Raw genomic sequence first — 18,756 nt, forward strand, 5'->3', positions numbered from 1 at the left:
CAGCCGGTCTTTTGACCAGCTGCCGCCACCGCCATTACAGCTGAAGTAAAAAAAACCAACAACCCCGTGATAGGCTACGTAACAATTAATGTAGCCTATCACGGCTAGATCTCCAAAGTCAACCATGATAGGCTACGTTAATCGTTACATAGCCTATCACAGGTGACTTTGAAAAAAAAAAAAAGCACGTACGCAAATGGCGGCCCCCATGGGCCACCGCCATTTGCGTTCCTTATTTGGATCTTTACGTAAACTACCGGGACCAAATAAGGAACGCAAATGGCGGCGCCCCATGGGGGCCGCCATTTGCGTACGCGCTTTTTTTTTCCAAAGTCACCCGTGATAGGCTACGTAATGATTAACGTAGCCTATCATGGCTGACTTTGCAAATCTAGCCGTGATAGGCTGTGTAAATCGTTACGTAGCCTATCACGGGGTCTTTTTTTTTTTTTTTACTTTCGTAGTTCGCGGCTGGGGAGATGGGGCGTTTCTCCCCGGCCTGAATTTCGGCCGGGCGAGGCGGGACGGCTCCCCCCCTCGCCTGAACTTCGGGGGGAGAAGCGAAGCGCCTCCCCCCACCGCGAAGCAAGCTGCGAGACCAGGTAAGTGGCTTTCGTACATCCCTAGCGGGAACGCAAATGGCGTAGGGGAGGCCATTTGCATCCCCGCTTTAGCCCTGATAGGCTATGTAAAGATTTACGTAGCCTATTACGGGCTACCATAGGGATGCAAATGGCGTCCCCTACTTAGGACTCCATTTGCATCTGCAGCAGTCTGGCAGTGGCTGGAGGCCCCGCTGCGGGTTGGCCTGGCCAGTGGCTCCGCAGCCTGGCTGCGGAGCGGAGCTGCCAGGGCAGGATTCTGGGGGGGAGGAATGGATCACCTCCCCCCCGTCAAGGATTTCGGGGGGAGGGACAGCGCACCGCCCCCCCACCAAGGATGTCCCTGGATGAAACCAGGTAAGTGTTTTGTACATCCCTACTTTTCTATGGAGGAAGAGTCAAAAGATTGAAACTGCTTTGGTCAGTGAGTCTTCCTGCACAAAGTCAAGCCCAAAGATGGCATCTTGAAAACCTAACATCATCACACCTCAACAAAGATTCATGGGAAAATATGCAAGACACAGTTTTTATTTGCCATATGAATTTATTTTGAATGTTCTTGACTCGGTGTAAATTAACACATACATGATACCGTGCTTCAGCTTGAGGCCAAAGACAGCACATCTAACACCCCCCTCCCTTTATCTGGTCTCCTGGAACCCACCCAGTCTCGTAGGATTAAACCACCGAATCCTGAGTCCCAGACTCTCTTTGCCTTCACCTCTAGGGCCCCAGATGTCTCCCCACTTTTGCAAATGGTGGAATATGCAGGGAGGAGGTGATTGCTCTCTTCTATCTACACCTCAGCTTCAGGCTGCTTGGATGATCCCTTGGCACTTTGGCATTCCAGATTGTGGAGATCAACCTTCATCAATCCGTTTGCTATTGCTGTGTGTCCAGTGGGGTAGATACAGGTCTCCACGTTTACACAAGCTTGGAGAGCAAAAGTTTCATTGGGTAATCCAACTGCGAGAGGGAAAAAGAGAATATGCATATGGGAAGATTATATTGTAGGTATTATGATACAATGTCTTGCCTGAGGGTGTAGATACAACTGGAGACATTCCTCAGGGCTGGTCAGTGCACTGTTCTCATAGTCCCTCTGGAGGACAGAAGAGCTGCCTGTGGCTGGGTTGTCCTGGCCCTTCAGAGGAGACAGCCATGGAGCCCAACCCTCACAACAGAGTGATCTCCTCTCAGACTTAGAGAAAGAGTGCCTCCAGCCACCTAGCCCTAGGGAGACACAGGGGGTGTCTAAAGGCCAAAGCTGAGCCCGCTGCCAGATGCAGGAATGTCTGCCAGAGGAATGTGGACTCCTCATGAGTAAACGTGTACTCATGAGCAAGGCATTGAAGTATTGAATTTCCTACCTGGACAGCGGGGGTAAGGTGGTGCAAACATGAAAGATTTGCTGCCATCTGAGGAATAAGGACTCCTCGTGAGTACAGGTATACTCAAGAGGAAGACCCTGCCAGTGGATAGAACTTTCCCAAGGTGGCACTAATGGCCTGCAGGTGTGCTCTTCGTGCAGCTCTTCAGGCTCAGGCTGCAGTGCCTTCCTTTCGCGGACACTGGCGCTGGAAAGATGTCAGGTCCCTGACTCCTGCCTGGTATTCCCCTGCTGACCGAGGTCTTCTCTATTTCTCCCTGTGTTGGACTTCTGACTGCGCTACTGACCTTGCTTTGGGGCTTGACCCTGACTCTGCCCTGGAGCTCTGTCTGAGCCCCACTGCAAGCAGGGCAACTGTGGTGAGTGACAGGCCTTTCAGTCATCCATGAAGCTGCTTCCCCACCCTGCCCCCAGGTCTTCATGCAGCCAGACTGTCAGCACACACCAAGAGCAATCTTGGAAATATTAAGAAAAGCACAGCGAGAGCTCTGAGAGTGCTGCTTGATGCCTGACACTTCAGGTAGTCTCCTGCCAAATTAGGGATTTACGAAAGTCACTTGCCTTTTCAAAGGGTGACATTTGTGGTGGGGGGGAGGCACTCCATGCCTCCCCCCAAAATTCTCTCCAGCTGGCTCCGCAGAGATTCCGCAGAGCTGCTGGCTGGGGCTGCCCGCAGCTGGACATCCAGCTCCTGGGCAGCCTGCACAGACGCAAATGGCAGCTGCCATAGCCGCCGCCATTTGCGTCCCTGTATTTTGCCGTGATAGGCTATGTAAATATTTATGTAGCCTATCACGGCTAGGGTTGGCGGAGAATTTCTCCCCGAAACTTCGGGGGGCTGACCGCCAACGTGTTTGGCCCCCCAAACAAGTTTCGGGGAGAAATTCTCCGCACCCCCCCGCCCCCTGCACCCCCCCCTGGGATGGGACTTACCTTTGCCGAATGTCCCTCCCGGCGGCGGGTCCGGCCTGCGGTTCGTCGGGTCTTCGTCAGGGGCGGGGGCGGCAGCCGATCTTTCGACCGGCTGCCGCCGTCGCCATTTCAATAAAAGAAAAAAAAAACAACGCCCCCATGATAGGCTACGTGACGATTAACGTAGCCTATCACGGCTAGATTTGCAAAGTCAGCTATTTGTGTTGCCCTTATTTTCGCCGTAGTCTACGTAAACATTTACGTAGACTACAGCGACCAAATAAGGAACGCGAATGGCGGCTCCCTATGGGGGCCGCCATTTGCGTACGCGCTTATTTTTTTTTTTTTTAAGTCACCCGTGATAGGCTATGTGGCGATTTACGTAGCCTATCATGGCTGACTTTGCAGATCTAGCCATGATAGGATATGTTAATCGTCACGTAGCCTATCACGGGGGCGTTTTTTTTTTTTTTAACTGTTTAGTTCGCGGCCGGGCGAGGCGAGGCGCCTCCTCCCCGGCCTGAATTTCGGCCAGGCGAGGCGGGAAGCCTCCCCCCCCGGCCTGAACTTCGCGGGGGGAGCAACGAAGCGCCTCCCCCCCACCGCGGGAAATCTTCGAGGACAGGTAAGTGACTTTCATCCACCCCTAATCAAGGCAAAACAACAACAACAGCGAACGCAAATGGTAGCGGCTACGGCAGCAGCCAGTTGCGTTCCCTTTTTTTTGCCATGATAGGTTATGTAAATATTTACATAGCCAATTATGGGGGAAAAAAAAAAGGGAATGCAAATGGCGGCCACTTCATCACGGCTACAGTGATGAAGTGAATGGTGGCCGCGGCCGCCATTCACAAAGCAGTGCGAACGGCACCGGGTAAGTGTCCCGGTTCATACGCCTTTCGCGGGGCGGGGGGCTTCGTTCTGCCATGGATTTTGGGGGGCCAAATGCACTGGCATTCAGCAACACCGAGATCCGTGGCAGAATTCTCTGACATCCCTATGCCAAATGCTTAACAAAGGGCCTCATGACCTGCGAAACAAGCAGTTGACATACGAATGTGGACAAGCAGGGAGAGGGCAACCTAACAGCACCTCTATTGCAGCCAAAAAACTAAGAGATATCATCTTCCTGCCATCAGGTGCAGTGCATAAGAGCAGCAATATAAGCATGCGTTCCAAGCAAAGTTACTGTGTGACTCAGTTAAAATAAAATAGCACACGAGAAAATTGTGCATGTTTCCCCATGTCCTGGAGTGGATTGGTAACTCTACTCACGTGCACTGACGTCAAAGTCAGCTTTGACACATTGATTCTCATCGCCGAGGCACTGGACGGTTTCCCCCAAGGTGTCGCAATGATCTGAACTTTTTGAGAAGCAGCCCGGGCATTGCATCCCATTGGGTTTAAGGCTCTTCTCACTTGGCACTGCAAAAACCAGACCCCAGAGTCAGCGCAAAGCTCCATGACCACATTTTCCCATCTCTTGCGTCTTCTGCCCTAGAATGTCTAGTCCTAAAGACGGTCGCATCTACTGTGCTGTGAGACCAAATGTTACAAATTTCTATTTGTATTTGGTAGACTAGCGCAGCGCCCTTTGACTTCCAACAGCGCTAAGGTTTTCAGACTGCGTTTGATGAACAGTCTCTTAAAGTCCTTTGGGCGGGGGGAGGCCAAACATAGGGGCCGTTTCCCAGGATGTACAGTGACGTTTTGATACAATACATTCGAATGACAGTTGAGAACTCATGTGCTAGTATCCTGGAAGTCAATATCAGCTAAGCGCCTTGCAACTTCCAGTCCAGCACGATTATAGCCCTTTGCAGCCAAATCACTGACTGAGAATCCCAATTCAGATATAAGGTGACTGACTATTTTTAGTAGCCCAAGATTCTGGGCCCATTTCCTCATATGCCATGAAGACAAGAGGAGGGGCCTGTTGGGAAATTATCTTGAGCCAGGACTAAATGGCTGCTTTTCGGACCACAGTTCTCACTGAACAGCAGGCAGCCTCCAGGCGTACCATCACTTTAGAAGCTAGGGACCCGCAGGGCTCTTGTTAAGAATTTGTGTTGTTCTGAATCCAGCGCTGCAGTATGTGAGTAAACCCATACAGCTGCCCCATAAGAAAGCTGGGGCCATAGCGTAGCTGTACAGAGGTCAACAAGGGGTGCCACTAGCCTACCACCAAGTCCTGCCGCATAATGAAAAGTAGCAGTAGCTGCTTCATTGGCTGTTGACCACTGCAGGTGGTCCAAGAGCCCAGATTCTGTATCGCTGCACCAAGATATTTCTTTCTTTCTTTAAAATATGTCTTGGCCGCTTTTCAGAGCAGAAGCCCTCCCAAGGCGGCTTATGACAATAAAATACATAAAAACGATTAAAATATTAGAAGTGATAAAAATGTAAAACCAAGAAAAACAAGAAAAAGCAACAATAAACAACTAAAACTAACAATAAAACCAACAACGATGTTACCAGCCGCAACAGTAGCAGTCATATCAGTAGAAGGCCAAGGTCAACTAATACGTTTTCAAGGCCTTCTTAAAAGACTGTGAGGAGGGAGCATGGTGGACCTCCGATGGCAGCTGGTTCCAAAGATGTGGGGCCACTGCAGAGAAGGCCCTCTCATGCGTGTTCACCCACCTGACTGTTTTGACAGGTGGGCAAATGAGAAGGGCCTCTCTTTCTGATCTTAAAGTGCAGGCAGGCTGACATAGGTGTTGTAACTTGGTCCCAAACCATTTATGGCTTTAAAGATCAAAACCAGCACTTTGAATTCGGCTCGGAAACACACCGGTAACCAGTGCAGCTGGCGCAGTCTAGGCATTATATTATCGAATCAGTTCACCCCCACTAATACTGGAGCGGCCGCATTCTGCACAAACTGGAGTTTCTGAACCGTCTTCAAAGGCAGCCCCATGTATAGCGCATTACAGTAGTCCAGCCTGGACGTGACTTGTGTGTGGATAACTGAGGCAAGGTCCGTCCTCTCCAAATAGGGCCACAATTGGCATACCAGCCTAAGCTGGTAAAAAGCACTTCCAGTTATTTCTGTATACGAGCTGACTTTCTTGTGCTGCAGGGAGTTGAGCTGCCAGCAATATTTCTGCCTTCTCTTTCCAAGGAACATTATTTTAGTTTAGAATTGTTGACATCGAAAATTTATTTTTCGCAATATACACCTAGGGGTCTCAAAAGCCTTTGCAGTCCCACCTGTGGTGCCATTTTGGTGGAGCAAGCCAGCCTGAAAAAATTATATGGGAATGAATTATTTCCCTTGGATATTAATCGAGTGATCCTTGGACTGTCTATCTCTCATCAGTGTAGGGGCTTGCAGTGGGAAGGGAGTTGTTTGTAGGGTTGGCGGAGAATTTCTCCCCGAAACTTCGGGGGGCCGAGCGCCAACGTGTTCGGCCCCCCGAACAAGTTTCGGGGAGAAATCCTCCGAACCCCCCCGCCCCCCGCCCCCCCCGGGACGGGACTTACCTTCGCCGAATGTCCCTCCCGGTGGTGGGTCCGGCCGGCGGTTCGGCGGGTGTTCGAGCGGGGCGGGAGCGGCAGCCGGTCTTTCGACCGGCTGTCGCTGCCGCCATTGCAATAAAAGAAAAAAAAAAAAAAACAACGCCCCCTGATAGGCTACGTGAATCGTCACGTAGCCTATCAGGGGGCGTTTTCTTTTTTTTAAAAAAACTTTCGCGTTCGTGGCCAGGCGAGGCGGGAAGCCTCCTCCCCGGCCTGAATTTCGGCCAGGGTGAGGCGGGAAGCCTCCCTCCCGGCCTGAATTTCGGCCTGGGCGAGGCGGGAAGCCTCCCCCCCCGGCTGGAACTTCACGGGGGGAGCAGCGAAGCGCCTCCCCCCCACCGCGAACGTCCTTCGAGAACAGGTAAGGGACTTTTGTCCACCCCTAGTTGTTTGTTCCAGTGAGTCCCAGTTGGGGCCTATTCGGGCATTAAAGTCACCCATGAAAATAAAATGAGCTTCGGGGTATTTGGTGTCCAGTGCAAATAGGTATTCTTCCAGGTAAGCCCAAATATTTTCAGAGTAGTTGTATGAATTCCTAGGTGGAATATAGACAGTTATTATAATAAAGGACATTGTTTGAAACTTAAGGAGAGAACTGCCATAGCCCAGGGGCCTGGGCTGCCTATTTGATAGCTTTCCAATCGCAACCAGTTGGTTACACAGCATGCCAATCCACCCCACGGCGTCCCTTGGTGTTGGACAAATTTGCGGGAACTGCATAAATTCTGTAGTCGTTACTCCAAATATACCCAAGGGACCACATTTTCTGGAAGGAAACTGTCGAACTGTTTTAGATACTTCTGGAACGGGACATCCAGCTTTTTGTTGTTCCAGCCAGAAATATTCCATGATAGACACTTAAAGGATGCTCCATCATTCACCTTCCAACAATGACGGTTGTGTGGAAAGATCTGGTCTGTCAAGGGCTCTGCGGAGTGTATGCCATCTTTGTCTAAGTTTTTATCCCAAGGTGCATGAGCATCAGCCTCTGGTGCCCGAAGGGCCCCCTCTTTGTTGATAAGTCCAGTTTGCCCTACCTGCAGATTTATCAAGGAAATTTTCAGGAGCTCTATTTTCATGACTATATCATTTTGGGCTGCTAGTGGTACGGCAGAAAAGGAATCCGCTAAGATGTCCTCCTCCTTATAAAAGATAAATTCCTTCTCCATGTTGGGAGTTTGTTGTTGTTTTTCATCCCAAACGGCTTTGCTCGCCTTAATAGGCATCTTAATAGGGGGCAAAAGTTTTTTCGACTGAGCTGAAGTCAATTAGATGTTTTGAACTGTTGGCCGCCTCAGCTAAGCTGCTTATGATGGGTGAGATGGAAGAACCACCCAAGGACTGAGGGGGTGCCTGGTTTACAAATAGTCTCGAAACTACTATATTTCTTCTGGCGAGTGCCTCCCTGTAGTCATACACGAGTCTGGCTTTGCCCCACCTGCTGAAGGTTACCACTGTGCAGGGAGATATGTGGCTATAATACAAATATTCCAAGTGAACTATTTCTGCTGTGGCAAACAAGCCCTGGAAAGCCGCATCCAGAATTTTCAAAAGGCGCAGTTTGCATTCATTTTGTGTAAGGGTCCCCTTAATTTTGGGGTAATTTGACAGGATCAGCTTTTCATGATTTAATACTAAGTTCAAGTTTGTAGCATTTACAGTCTTCTTCTGGGATGATTTTACTCCCGGAGAAGCATGGAGGCATGTTTCATGCATGTAGGGGGGTACGAATTACTTTCCCCATTCCGTCCGGGGCATCCGCAGGGGTGGGGGAGGTGATCCATCCCTCCCCCTGGAATCCTCTCTGGCCGGCTCCGCTCTGTGGCGAGTCCGTGGAGCTGCCGGCCAGGCCCGCCCGCATCTGGACTTCAGTCCGCTGCCAGGCTGCTGCCGCAAATGGCGGCCGCCATAGCAGCCACCATTTATGTCCCTGCATTAGCCATGATAGGCTATGTATATATTTATGTAGCCTATCACGGCAAAGAGCAGGGACACAAATGGCGGCCGTTACATCGTTTGTGTCCCTGCTCTTTTCGTGATAGGCTACGTAAATATATGCATGGCCTATCACGGCTAATGCAGGGATGAAAATGGTGGCCGCAGACCAGGGCATCCATTAGCAGCTGCAGACCAGGGGCAGCGGACGGACCGGACGGCCGACACCAGGTAGGGTCCGACCCGGGACAATTTCGAGGGGTGGTGGGGTGTCTGTGTGTGCTCTGTTTCACCACTGACACCAGGGGGCCAGATTATAAAGAATCTGGCCTCACTGGAGTCCGTGGCGGAATTCTCCAACATCCCAACATGCATATTTCCTTTAAAGTCCATAGACCTATCTGATATAGAATTCAGGGGTTCAGATGGTTCAGATGGTACAACTACCCTCTCCATTTCCCCCCCTCCCTTGGCGTGAAGAACGGTGTGATTTTTGTTTGATTTTTCCATCCATTTGGGGAGATTATCTCGGAGGAAGGTAAGATTCCCAGAGTTCTACATCCCTTTCTGGTAAGCACAATTTTATGAAGTTTTCTTCCAGTGCTAGGAGCTACAAATATGAATTATTGGATCCCTAGCTGAACTTTTAGGCAGCACTAGGGACGTACGAAACACCTACCTTGCTCCATTCTGGGCCATCCATGGTGGGGGGCGCTCCGTTCCTCCCCCTGGAATCCTCCCTGGCTGGCTCTGCTCTGTGGCGGCTCCGCAGAGCCACTGCCTAGGGCCATCTGCAGCTGGTGTTCTGGCTGCTGCCAGGCTGCTGCAGCTGCAAATGGCGGCCATCGTAGCGGCTGCCATTTGCGTCCTTGCATTAAGCCGTGGCGGCCGCTACGCCATTTGCGTGGCTGCCTTTCTTCATGATAGGCTACATAAATACTTACGTAGCTTAGCACAGCAAAGAGCAGGGCCGCAAATGGCATAGCAGCTGCCATTTGCACCCCTGCTCTTTGCCATAATAGCCTATGTAAATATTTACATAGCCTATCATGAAGAAAGGCAGCCACGCAAATGGTGGCTGCTACTATGGCCGCCATTTGCAGCCACAGCATCCTGGCAGTGGCCGGGAGACTAGCCAGAGCCACTGCCGCATCCGCCACCGCATCTGCTGCCGCCACCACCAGAGCTGCCACTGGAGCATCATCTGCCGCCAGGTACACTCCGTCCCGGGGGGATTCCGTGGGGTGGGGTGGGGGAGGCCATTCCGCCATGGACTCCAGGGGCCAGATTCTAAAGAATCCGGCCTTACCGGAATCCGTGGCAGAATTCTCTGACATCCCTAGGCAGGACACTCTTTTATTCAGTTCTCACCCCTGTTTATACTTATTTCCAAACCCAGGAGATACATTTGGGTTGAATGCTCTGGCTTGTGATGACGGGACTCAAGACAAAGAGCAACCAAATTCCTACCCCCAAAGCTTCAGGTTTGACTTTAACTTCCTTTGCTTCATCAAGGCTGTTTTCAGGATTTCTCAGTCTTTTCTGTTGCTTTCTTAATGACTCTGTTAGAGTTCTGACTGTTACCCACAGATGAGAGCAAGGTATTGATAAGAAGTAGTGTGAAGGTAATAAAAACACCCCATGAAAATTCCTTTTTCAAAGCCCAGTAGAAGCTGGAATCATTGCAACTAGTTTTTTTTTAGAAATGTAGATGGCGTCTAAAATAACATAGACACTTACAATGGAGAGTTTCTGCATTACACTCGTCAGACTGGCAGCAGTGAATTTTGCCCCGGATGGATTTACCAGATACTGAAGTCAGAGAATAATACCATGTGGGACATTCAGCAAGTTTGATGCATCCCTTGTAAGTGAACAAAACTGGAACATCCACTGTGAAAAAGAATCAGAAAAGGAGACTTGATCAGCTTGACACAGCATTTTGAGCAAGGGTTTCTCTTTCATTCCGACACCACTGTATGATTCCTTATCTGTTAGGACTGAACTGTGTAGACATGTAGGGAACGTGAATCTTAGACATTGTTTTAAAGATGATCAGGAAATATAATTCCAACACTGTTTTTCAACCTAAATGCACATTTATTCCCCCAGGTGGTGTCAAACCTTGTATTCAAGCTTTTGGTGATGTCATACTAAGAGAGACTGTGACAGGGGTGAACTTGAATCTGAGAGAGAGACAGGCAGGAGGTCATTTGGCCCATGATGACAGGATCAGGATTAAACCTGCAGGTAATGGTGAGGCTATTGCTTTCCTGGATAGAGTGGATTGTGAAAAGGAAGCGTACCGGAGACTCAGTGATAGAAATCGCTATAAACCATGTGCAAAGAATCCCTCTCAAACGTTAAAGAGAGAGATTGGAGATTTGTGGAAGGGAGGGTTATGTCTGGGATATCTAACTGGAAAGAAATACATTATTTTGCAAAATATGGATCCTCACAGTCTTGCGTTTTACAGGTGTTATCAAAAAATTAACAGGGCTTCACTTTGTACAAGAATGTTCTTTGGCGCAAGACGGACTGACCAAAGAGCAGCTGGTGCTGTGTTGGACAGACCTAGCAGAGCAACACTGGGCAACTGCAGTCTCCGCAAGGATGGCCAAATGCACCAGTTCTGTTGCTTCATGCATTCGAATGCTTTAAAGTATCATGTTCTGTACATTCTGAACATGAAGAAATTTGTGAAGTTTTGGTAAATTCCTATATAAAATGAACCAAAAAAAAATTGTCGCCCATCTACACTGGCCAAATCCAGCCGACTTCAATCAGTACATCTATTCCCAGCAAGGGAAGGGCCATGTCATACCTGCTAAGCACCAAAATGGACCACAGCGTCAAGCACCAAAATGGCCGACAGCGCAAAGGCTGCTGGGATGCATGGCCGCCCATCCAGAGGACTGCAGGTTCCTTTGGAAGGGAGGGTGGTTAGAGAACGGTTGGTCTAAGCATGTTGCGGAACATGGTTACCCACACATGTAGCAGTAGAACTCATGGTAGCATTTGCACTGGTTAGAAGTGGTTAGGCTAACCATACACCATGGTTAGGCTAACCGCCCTTCCCCAACGTGCGTCTGAACAGGGCTAAATAGTGATCCTCAGAAACGTGAAACAAGGAAGAGAAATTAACAGGAACGTTAATGTTCTTAATGTAAAGAACTTAATGTTAGTACATTTGCATCAGTTTCTAGTCAATGATTAGAACAGATGTTCTTCTATTAGATGTTTATCTATTATACATAACATCAATCTCTGGTATGGTTATCCACCAGGGTTTTTTGGACCCAGATATTCTCAGTTCTGAAACTAAAAGGAACCAAATTACCACTCAGAAAAGTAAGTAAAGAAATGGAGGAGGTTCTGGCTTGGGTCCAGGAGGCTACACTGCCTATAATATGATAAAGGAACAACCTACAATTTGGGGGTTTAAAATCATAACTGTAATTCCTAAGTGTTAGAGACTGTAATGTATCTGAGTTAAACTAGTCAGTATTATTTCATAAGAGAGCAATCCTATGGCCACTGGACACAGTCCAGAGGACCATAGGATTTTTTGGTTTCCTGGTTCCGAGCATTAGACAGCACTCTGAGCTCGGAGCCAGGGAACCACGTTCCCTCCCCTCCCCTTCGTAGCCCGTGCGTAGAGAACTGTGATGGCTTTCTCCCTGTGCTCGTGAAACAGAGCATCATGTTGGCAAAAAATGGGTGTTCCTGGGGCTGGAGAGGTAAGTGGAGGAGACAGTGGAAGCCCCTTTAGGTGGCTTCCTATGGGGTCTCCAGGCTCCTTCCCGCCCCCTCTCTGAAGCCCCGCGTGGACTTGCAAAATTGCATGTATTGACAAGAATGCAGGGTGGGCAGATTGTGTTCTGCCCAACCTGCACTGTGTTCTGCCCTCTGTGTTCTGCCCAACCTGCACTGGATAGTTGCCACCCTACAACTTGGGAGACCATCGACTGTCCTCATAGTACTGTGCCCTCACTTAGTGGCTGAGTGAAGAGCATCCACCTAGAACTTTCTTTAACTTTACTGAGAGGTCTTTCGGAGAGCTCAGGTTTTCATAGTGATTCCCCACTGACACATGTCAGTCATTCCTGGATGTTCCAGAGACCAAATGTGCAAAGCAATTGGACAACAAAATTCACACTCACACATTGTGTAATTAACAGCCATGGTAAGGCAAGCATCTTCACCCTCTTTGCACACCTCCGTCTTCACACCTTCATCTCCACATTTTTCTAGATCCCCAAAACACGTTTGGCATCTCAAAGGTACCACTGCAGAGAGGAAAAAGGATTGTAAAACCTCAGTGCTACTTATACAGTTCACAGTACTTCACAAATAAAACCAGCATTTCTTTCCTTTTCTCCACAAATGTACCCATAATTATTCCACTGATTACTCCCTATGAAGTGTGTTTTGGAATGCAGGCAAAGTCCTTTGAAAGGTTATGAATGTTTTTGTTTTTCAGTGTGATACAAAACTCTGTTTCCTACTTTTCATACAGTTGAATCCATGTCCAATAAGTTCTGTTTCATCATTTTGCAAATATCAAAGCAAGGTTATTTAACAGATCTATAACAATAATATATCCCATTACAATGTTTCCAGCCAGGTCACCTTAAGAAGAAGAGCTCTTGAAAGGACTCAGTCACTCTGACCTAAAATTCAGATTGGTAAGAAAAGTGAAATTTCATAATACTGAAGAGCCATGTGGGATCAGACCGAGGGTCCATCTCGTCCAGCATTCTGTTCACACTGTGAAACCAGCTGCCCTCTGTAAACCCACAAGCGGGATATGAATGCAACAGTACCCTCCTGCTCATGTTCCCCAGCAGCTGGTGCACATAGGCATACTGCCTCAGATAATGGAGGTCGCATTTAGCCAGAAGCACCAGTAGCCGTTGGTAGGCTTGTCCTCCATGAATTCTCCCAGTCCCCTTTGAATGCCATCCAAAGTCGTGGCCATCACTGCATCTAGTACAGGTGAATTCCATAGTTTAAATATCTGCTGTCAGTGCGTGAAGAAGAACTTCCTTTTATCTGTCCTGAATCTCCCAACAATCAGCTTCCTGGGATCATTCTGGGATCTAGTATTTTGAGAGAGGGAGAAAAATGTCTCCGTATCCACATTGGCCACACCATGCATAATTGTGTACACCTCTCTCATGTCTCTCCTTTCCCCCCTGCTTTTCCCAAGCAAAACAATCCCCACTGTTGTAACCTTTCCTCAGAGGGGAGTTGCTCTAGCCCCTTGATCATTTTCGTTGCCCTTTTCTGCACTTTTTCCACCTGTATAATGTCCTTTTTTAGGTGCGGTGACGAGCATTGCATATGGTATTCTAAGTGTGGTCACACATAGATTTGTATCAGAGGAGTATGATCTTGGGAGTTTTATTCTCATTGGCTTTAATAATTATGCCTAACATGGAATTTGCCTTTTTCACCGTAGACACACATTGGTTCGACATTTTCATTAAGCTGTCCACCACAACCCCAAGATCCCTTTCTTGGTCAGTCACTGCTAGCTCAGGTAGGGATGTCAGAGAATTTCTCCATGAATCTCTGGGAGGCCGAATGCCAACGCATTCGGCCCCGCAAAATTGATGGAGAAACGGTCTGCCCCCCGCCCCCTCCGGGATGGGACTTACCTTGTGCCAATGTCCCTCGTGGCGGCGGCTACCGGCGGCAGTTTGGTGGTGGTTCGGTGGCGGTGGCGGTGGCCTGTCTTCTGACCTGCTGCCGCCACCGCCATTTCCAAGTAAAAAAACAAACGAACAACAACAAACGTGATAGGCTACGTAAAGATTTATGTAGCCTATCACGGCAAGATTTTAAAAGTCAGCCGTGATAGGCTATGTAAACGTTTACGTAGCCTATCACAGCTGACCTTGGGGGAAAAATGGCGCGTACGCAAATGGTGGCGCCCATGGGCGCCACCATTTGTGTTCCTTATTTTGGCACGGGTAGTCTACGTAAATATATATGCAGACTACGGCGAAAATAAGGGCAACGCAAATAGCAAATAAGGGCAACGCATTTGCGTACGCGCTTTTTTTTTTTTTTCAAAGTCAGCCGTGATAGGTCTGTAAACCTACGTAAACATTTACGTAGCCTATCATGGCTGACTGCAGGCCAGGGACGCAAATGGCGGCAGCTATGGCTGCCGTCATTTGCGTCCCGGCAGGAGACTTTTGCGGCCGGAGAGGCGGGGCTCTCCCCCCTGGCCAGAATTTCGGCGGGGAGGGATGGGGCGCCTCCCCCTGGCCAGAATTTTGGCGGGGAGGGACGAGGCGCCTCCCCCCCACCCAGAATTTTGGGGGGAGGGACAGAGCACCTCCCCCCCATCACGAAGCAACCTTCGGGATCAGGTAAGTGACTTTTGTCCATCCCTAAGCTCAGGTCCCATTAGCTTATACTTGAAGTTCTGATTCCCCACCCACCCAACATGCATCACTTTACATTTGCTTACGCTGAACTGCATTTGCCATTTGGAAGCCCATTCTCCCAGTTTGGAGAGATCCTTTTGGAGCCCCTCACAATCCCTATTTGTTTTAAGCACCCTCAATCATTTGGTGGCAGATTCCTTGTTTCTTTGGGACATTTATATATACACCACCATTCATACTCGATATTCCTCTTGATGGGGAATTGATCAACAGATTTCAGAAGAGTGGACACAGAGAAGTGGCATGCCTGTGCCTGAAGAGGAATGTTGAAATTCATCATCTCTCAAGGGGTATTATTTACACCATAAATTTGCACTGGCTTCATGGCAGTTTACTGATCAAGGCTCCCTCCAAAGCATCCTGGGCATTGTAGCCTGGTGCAAAGTCTGAGCATTCTGTGTTAGTGGTCATCTAGTCCTCCAGGCTCCAGCAGAACAACTATACCCAGGTTTTCCTGGGAAGAATGTAAAGCCAGTTGAATTCTGTAATTTGGAGAGGCTCTACTCTCTTGGCCTTAAGTGCATCTTCCCTACTCAACATGCCTGGACTGCATTACGATTCTGTGGAGTTCTGTGTTCTAATTCTTTTGCTCGTAAGTCACTGGAGTATTATACCTGACCCTTGAGAAGCAACAGATGACTTCATCAGAGGGATGGTGCAGTTTAATGCCATCTATGATACTGAGCCCCCAGTCGTCTAGTGCTGATGCTGGCTTGAAAACACAATTCTTTACCTTACTTTTGCAAGTAACTCATGGATTGTGTGCATCTCCCTCTCCTGCTCTAGCGCCCCCTCCACTCTGTTCTCCCTTCCAAAGTCCTCCTCCTGAGTCCTTTTCCCAGCTCCATACCCAACCCACTATTCTTGGCTCCCTGCCTTCAAACTGCTGCCTACTCCTCTTCCAGTTTCCACTGGGAAGAAGAGCTTACTTTCCCAGTTCCCCCACTGCTGGCTTCAAGAACACTAGAAGTTCTAGTATTAGTATGAGTAGTAGTAGTCATCTACATATTTCCTTTCCCAGAAACAAAGAAAAGAATCCGGGAGTTCTGGTTCACAGTCACCTGGAGAAAGCAAGACCAGGAGGAGGCCGGTGCTCAGGAGTGCCTTCATCCTGATGGGAAGATGGAGACTCAGGTGGCTGTAGAGAGCAGAGCTGGAGCAATGAAGACAACTGATGTAAGAAGGGGTTCATGTGGGGGTATATATGCATGCCCAGGAGAGCAGCCTAGGAGCAAAAGCTGGGAACAACCGGTTTTGTGGAATGCATGACGGAACTCTAAATGTGCCTTTTGCCAGAACTGCCATCATCTTATATAAGAATTCACACCTCCGTCTTAGAAGTGAAGGTTGTTTTTCACTTGGTTTTGATGTAATGTTGACAGATGTTGACAGATTGTGCCTCCATCTGAGCACAGAACCTGTTTCACCACTCTGGATGTGGGAAATCATCTCCAGAGGGCTTCAATGGCATGGCACATGATTTTCTCTTCCTGGCAGGCTGGCACCCTGATATCTGCCACAGAAGTGCTTGCTACTGAGTGAGGGTCAGTCTGGCATGATATGAACAAAACCTTGGACTTGTTAAGAGAAGCCTGCTGAATTTCCCTTGTCTCTCTTGCCCCCTCTTTGCCGTAGTGCTGGTTCCTGTTCCCTCAGTCTTTGTCTTCCCTCTGTGTTACATTACAATTCTCTGTAATTGTCATCATTTATTCACACAAATTTTATGGAGAATCCAGGTTCAGTCTGTTTAATTGCTCTCTTTTCAGCACTACTGTGGGATTAGCAAGGAATTGCCCCTCGATTGCTCCCTAACTAATCAGCTTCTGTTCCCCATTATGGAACAGAACTTTTCTTTGTCTTTGTCTTTATTTTTAACAAACTATACTCATTAGTACTGGATGTACACATCTTAGTTTTATAGTTTCATCAGTACCCACTGAAGACTCTTTGGGCCATTAAAAAATGATGCTTGCATCATGGACTCCAATGGTTTCTGCATGGCCCCCAAAAGGAATACATCCTTACAAAGAGGAAAAGAATGTTTATAGAATCACAGAATAGTAGAGTTGGACGGGGCCTATAAGACCATCGAGTCCACTCCCCTGCTCAATGCAGAAATCCAAGTCGGCGCATCCCTGACAGGGGGCTGTCCAGCCTCGTCTTGAATGCCTGCAGTGTGGGAGAGCCCACCGCCTCCCTAGGTCATTGGTTCCATTGTCATATTGCTCTAACAGTCAGGAAGTTTCTCCTGATGTTCAGCCGGAATCTGGCTTCCTGTCACTTGAGTCCATTGTTCCATGTCCTGCACTCTGGGATGATCGAGAAGGATCCTGGCCTTCCTCTCTGTGACAACCTTTCAAGTCCTTGAAGAGAGAGCTATCATATCCCCTCAGTCTTCTCTTCTCAAGGCTAAACATGCCCAGTTCTTTCCATCTCTCTTCATAGGGCTTTGTTTCCAGTCCCCTGATCATCTTTGTTACCCTCCTCTGAGCCCTCTCCAGCTTGTTTGCATCCTTCTTGGTGCCCAGAGCTGGACACAGTACTCCAGAGGAGGCCTAGCAAGTGCTGACTAGAGGGGAACCAGTAATTCCCGGGATTCGGAAGCGATGTTTTTATTAATGCAGCCCAAAAGAGCATTTGCCTTTTTTGCAGCCACATCACATTGTTGGCTCATATTCAGCTTGTGATCGACAACAATTCCAAGATCCTTCTCGCTTGTCATGTTGTTGAGCCACGTATCCCCCATCTTGTAACCGTACATTTGGTTTCTTTTTCCTAGGTGCCAAACTTGGCATTGATCCCAATTAAATGTCATTCTGTTGTTTTCTGCCCAGCGCTCCAGTCCAGCTTGCTACTGAGTGGGGTCAGCCTGGAATTAGGGCTGCACGAAACCCACTTACCTGGTCTCGCAGCTTTTTGCGGTGGGGGGAAGGCGCTTCACTGCTCTCCCCCTGAAGTTCAGGCCGTGGGGGGAGGCTTCCCGCCTCGCCCGGCCGAAATTCAGGCTGGGGAGGAGGCGCCTCGCCTCGCCCGGCTGCGAAATTAAAAGTAAAAAAAAAAAAAACGCCCCCGTGATAGGCTACGTGACGATTAACGTAGCCTGTCACGGCTAGATCTGCAAAGTCAGCCATGATAGGCTACGTAAATCGTCACGTAGCCTATCACGGGTGACTTAAAAAAAAAAAAAAAAAAGCGCGTACGCAAATGGCGGCCCCCATAGGGAGCCGCCATTCGCGTTCCTTATTTGGTCCCTGTAGTCTACGTAAAGATTTACGTAGACTATGGCGAAAATAAGGGCAACGCAAATAGCCCTTCAAAAGAAGCCTGCTGAATGTCCCTGCTCTCTCTGTCTTTCCTGCTGAGCTGGTTGCTCTGCCCTTTGCCTGTGTCTTCCCAATGGCCAAGTTTGGATGACAATTGGGGGAAATGAAGCCACTCTGGCGCTTTTTCCCCATGCCGCTTCTGCAGCCGCCGTTTCCCTGTAGCCCCGATCGTCCTAATTGCCAGAGCGCGGGGTGTCGTCTCAGCTGAACTTGGTGGGGCGCACAGCGGGGTGCCTACTACACCACCCCGTGGCCCCTGCAGGTCGCCCTGAGTTGTGGGGTGGTTCAGAACCCACCCCAGCCAGGCACCTTCCCGGGTCGGGAGACAAGACCACCTGAGCCACACGGTGTGGGTAATTCAGGACAGGGCAGACATGCAAGTGGCAAGCACAGGGTGGGGAGAAGCAGCCCCGCTGGTGTCTCTTCCCCTCTGATCAGCCGCACCGTGTCTCTGTGTCCCATTTCTAGGGATGATCCAAACATGTCTTTGTCGTTTTTTGACACATTATTTCCTTGGCGAAGATTCTCACCCCCTTGACAAAATGCCATCCGGTCTCTTCCATTCCTTTGATATCCTCATTGTCTGCCCCCAGAGGAACCGAAGTGAAGCA

The 18,756-nt window shown here is 49.0% G+C and overlaps 1 protein-coding gene across 1 annotated transcript; it reads right to left on the bottom strand.

Moving 5' to 3' along the window:
• Nucleotides 1-460: 460 nt before the first annotated feature.
• LOC146337714 (phospholipase A2 inhibitor and Ly6/PLAUR domain-containing protein-like) lies at nucleotides 461-16,106 on the bottom strand. Its single transcript, XM_084815170.1, has 5 exons — nucleotides 15,884-16,106; nucleotides 12,525-12,650; nucleotides 10,102-10,254; nucleotides 4,180-4,329; nucleotides 461-1,568 (listed from the first exon to the last, which is right to left on the bottom strand). The coding sequence occupies exons 1-5, from the start codon at nucleotides 15,930-15,932 to the stop codon at nucleotides 1,399-1,401; spliced, it is 648 nt and encodes a 215-aa protein (XP_084671296.1). The 5' UTR covers nucleotides 15,933-16,106; the 3' UTR covers nucleotides 461-1,398.
• Nucleotides 16,107-18,756: the final 2,650 nt, after the last annotated feature.

Source organism: Heloderma suspectum, chromosome 10, assembly GCF_057233095.1.
Source record: "Heloderma suspectum isolate Gila_16-S chromosome 10, 16-S_ref, whole genome shotgun sequence".
NCBI lineage: Eukaryota > Metazoa > Chordata > Lepidosauria > Squamata > Helodermatidae > Heloderma > Heloderma suspectum.

Excerpts from the sequence above, each read along its gene's own strand:
- LOC146337714 (XM_084815170.1), bottom strand. The coding sequence starts at position 15,932 with ATGAAGGCACTCCTGAGCACCGGCCTCCTCCTGGTCTTGCTTTCTCCA. Across the intron at positions 10,255-12,524 it reads GGCTGTTAATTACACAATGT|TGGATGTTCCAGTTTTGTTC; the intron begins GTGAGTGTGAAT and ends TCTTTTTCACAG. Across the intron at positions 1,569-4,179 it reads TGACTTTGACGTCAGTGCAC|TTGGATTACCCAATGAAACT; the intron begins GTGAGTAGAGTT and ends TCCCTCTCGCAG.